Here is a 3,998-nt window from a genome sequence, read left to right as displayed (position 1 = left end):
CTCTAATTGAACAAATTACTGTACTTAATATGGATTATTATTGTAAAAAATGTGTGCCTGTGCATGATTGATAAATGAGGCACCTGGACTATTTGTATCTACAGTATGAGATCATCTCTGTTATGGGGTTATTACTGTATTCTCATTTTATCTCCCCTGTTGTCTCCTGTGTGTGTGTTTCCAAGCAGTGATCATTATTAACAACAGACAAAGGAAGAGCATCCTTGTCGAGGTGACGTCCAACAGGTGGTGGATATAACAGTGAACATGTTGACACCTCTTCCTTATGGTTAGTAAACACTGCCACACATACACGCATAAACATATGCATACAAACACATCCATGCATGCACACACACACACACACACACACACACACACACACACACACACACACACACACACACACACACACACACACACACACACACACACACACACACACACACACACCCACACCCACACCCACACACACACACACACACACAAACACCCACTGGCCCATGTAAGTGGGAGATTAATTTTGTCCAATCGGACAATAACATGTTTTCAGAGAGCAGAAAGAAAACAAACAACACAAAAGACTTGTTTGATTTCAGGGATGTTGAAAAGTAATTTCACAGCTTCGCCCTCCATCTCTCGCTCTCCTATATTTCCCTCTTTCTTTCTCTCTCTCACACCCTCCCTCCCTTCCTATTTTTCGTGCTCCTTCCCCATCTCTCTCTCTGTATCTCCCTCTCTCACACACGTGTGCGCGCGTGCACACACACACACACACACAGCCTCGAGGCCGTGTCATTGGCTGAGTAGGCTGATGACAAGTCTCAGGCTGGGGGATAAAAGCTCTCTGCTCCCTCACTGCAGACACACTCTGTTGATCTCAGTCCAACTGCTCGCCTCAACTCAAAGGATTTACTTACCTACACTACGTACCGCTTTCTGCCATCCACATCAACTATGTGCAAAGGACTAGCTCTGTCTTTCACCTGCCTAGAAAGGTACATACAACTCTTCACTGTCGCTCTCTCTGGCATTTGGATTAAAGGATTAAAGGGGATTATTATTTGGCTTTCCAGCTTCTGTAATGATGAAGGTGAAGGCGGTTTTAGTGGATTCTAAATTTAGAGCTTGTAGCGAGGAGACGCGTCTCGATTTGTTAATGACTAGTTAGTATCAAAATATTGTACTGAACAAGGACTCAATTCAAGGACTTGTGCATTATTTATCTTACCTATGATATTATTCTCTCTCCTTAGGGCCAAGGAACTGAAATCAAGAATGGTCAACTTTCTGCAAAAACCCAACTGGAGTCTATCAAGCTGCAAAATAGGCAAAACTAGACCTACTCTGGAAGAATGCATGAGGTGGAAAGAGTCTTTCGAAAAGCTGCTGTCCAATAAACGTAAGTAAACCTTACTCTTCACTGCACACACACATATACACACACACACAACTAGTTCTGCAGAGATGCGACGAAAATAAACCTTTAATTCTGCACTTAGGTTAGAGTAGGATATTTTGTCCCATTTAAAAATGTTTATATATATATATATATATATATTGTTTCATTTTAGCCCCAGGTGCTTATAGAGTATTACTGGGAGCTTGCTAATTACGAAGATAAGAGATTTGATCCTCACAACATCACACAGCCGCTGCTGTAGAATACACATGCTGGCACAGTGCTGGGGGTTATTCCACAAGATACAGACAAATGCATACACTTGTACACACATGTAGAGACACACACATGTACACACACACGAATGTACACACACATACCCACACAGTAGGTAATGCAAGGACACAGATGCTGGGATAGCCTACTACATAGCTTCCTTGTTATTGAACTGTATCAATATTAATCTCTCTCTCACTTTCGCTCTCTCTTCATCAGATGGACTGATAGCCTTCACAGATTTCCTGGTGTCAGAGTTCAGTGAGGAAAACATTGCGTTCTACTTTGCCTGTGAGGACTTCAGGAGCACTAAGTCTGCTGCCAAGCTGGCCGCCAAAGCCCAGAGAATCTATGATGAGTTCATCTGCACCGACGCACCCCGAGAGGTATGCATCCCTCAACAGCTTGCTTTATTCTCCCTCACCAATGACATTTCTTTGGCATCATAATTTCAATGATCTTTATTACAACTATAAATTACAACTTTATTACAACGATAAATAAGAAATGACACATCTTCATTCAGACTGCAGCAGCTGACTGACCTCTCTCTCTCCATTCTCTATCTCCAGGTGAACATTGACCACGAGACTCGTGACATCACCAGGGCCAACCTGAAAGATCCATCTACTTCCTGTTTCGACATGGCCCAGCACAGGATCTATCTTCTCATGGCAAAGGACTGCTACCCTCGCTTCCTCCGTTCCCCGGCTTACAAAGACCTGATCAGCCAGCTCTGTGCCAAGTGCACATCCACCTCCAAGAAGGCGTGAACTAGTAGCATTGGACCTAGTGTGGTCATCTAAAGTTTGAACAGAAAAGGAACTTATCGACGTAGAACGTTGACCAGGCGTGAAGCCTTAAGATGGGAATATCTAACGATGGAAAGGGACAGATGTCTCGTCATGAACGGACAAGAGATGGAGAAATTCTGATGCCAGCTATTTTGAAAGATGAAGACTGTCAATCACCATAGAGCTCTGAAGGAGGGAAAGAGAAAGAGAAAAGACAGACGGGGTGATACCCCATATGGAAAGAAGCTGGGACAAGAACCGAGATGGCAATATCACCACATGATGTGGCCTATCATTAGTGAATGTACGGAGATACAGAGTGGGCTGAAGGGAGTGTGCAAAGGATGCATTGACAATGAGTTGAACTTTAACAATCAAAGGTACACTGATATAGTGTCTCATTCTATTGCATCAATGTCTAACTGTGTTCGTAACTAGACATGTTTTCAAGGTTGGGTATGTTACTTTGTAAATGTAATCCATTACAGTTACTTGTCCAAAATTGTAATCAGTAAAGTAACTTTTGGATTACATTTAGATGACTTTCCCCTTAAGAGGCTTTAGAAGAAAACAAAAAGGATCCATCAAACGCATTTGGTGTGTCATCACAGTGGTCCTTGACTTGTGGTCAGACCCACTAAGGTGGAACAATTAAACTTGGCCTTTTTTCAATGCTGAATTGATTGTCATTGAGAAAACAGAAAGGTGTAAATGTATTTTTCCTCAAACATCCTTGCTGAATTTAGACGTAATCTGTGAAGTAATCATCGAGTTCTTACAAAGTACCTGTAATCTGATTATAATAGTTTTGCTGGTAACGTACTGTAACTGATTACAGTTGCAGTTTGTTTTTTTGTAATCAGATTACATGTAATTGATTGCATGTAATCAGTTACTCCTGAACCCTGCATGTTTTCTACATGCAAATGAGTATTTACACTGTTATTTGTTTCTACTCAGTTATGTTGTCTCTATGTGTTAAATAATGTATTTAACAAGACAAAGAGAGGAAGAAAAAACTGTGAAATATATTTCTACTGTTGTCTGATTTCTACTGTTGTCTGATACTGTTGTTGTTTTTAAAGGACAGAAAGAATATGCTAAGTTATTTGAATAAAAAACTAACTTTTGAATATTGAAACTGTGTCTTTGTCTTACTTTTGATTATATCACTTCCATACGCAAATAGTTAATATGAGTCAGTGACGGTCAAAGTTTGAGAAGATTTGCAGACACCCAATATTGATTCGGAAAATGAATAGCAAAGTCGAGATATATGATTTTGACAGTGTAGTACAACACTGTTTAAAAAAATACTAACATTCTCACTGCATAATTCATAAGAAGCATATACAGAATTATCCATTTATTTTAAACGTTTTATCCTTGGATACTAAACAGAGCCTATCCTTAGGAAGCTAGGCAGCATCCATCTCAATGCGATAGGATATCCGACTTCATTTAATAACACTATTTCCTCTCTCCGGATGATGATAGAACATGTTTGCTCATACTCTATCATTACT

The 3,998-nt window shown here is 40.4% G+C and overlaps 1 protein-coding gene across 2 annotated transcripts; it reads left to right on the top strand.

Moving 5' to 3' along the window:
- The first annotated feature begins 857 nt into the window (after positions 1-857).
- On the top strand, positions 858-3,613 carry LOC129855633 (regulator of G-protein signaling 5-like). Of its 2 annotated transcripts, none has more exons than XM_055923500.1 (4): positions 858-998; positions 1,257-1,402; positions 1,898-2,064; positions 2,251-3,613. In XM_055923500.1, exons 1-4 carry the CDS (start codon positions 958-960, stop codon positions 2,449-2,451), a joined length of 555 nt encoding a protein of 184 aa, XP_055779475.1. In that variant the 5' UTR covers positions 858-957; the 3' UTR covers positions 2,452-3,613. The 2 variants fall into 2 exon arrangements, with proteins under 2 accessions (XP_055779475.1, XP_055779477.1); XM_055923502.1 differs by having other exon boundaries at positions 865-1,093.
- The last annotated feature ends 385 nt before the right edge of the window (positions 3,614-3,998 follow it).

The sequence above is a fragment of the Salvelinus fontinalis genome, chromosome 5 (genome assembly GCF_029448725.1).
Source record: "Salvelinus fontinalis isolate EN_2023a chromosome 5, ASM2944872v1, whole genome shotgun sequence".
NCBI lineage: Eukaryota > Metazoa > Chordata > Actinopteri > Salmoniformes > Salmonidae > Salvelinus > Salvelinus fontinalis.
The sequence above is the reverse complement of the archived record's forward strand: the minus strand, read 5'-3'. Positions and strand labels throughout refer to the sequence as shown.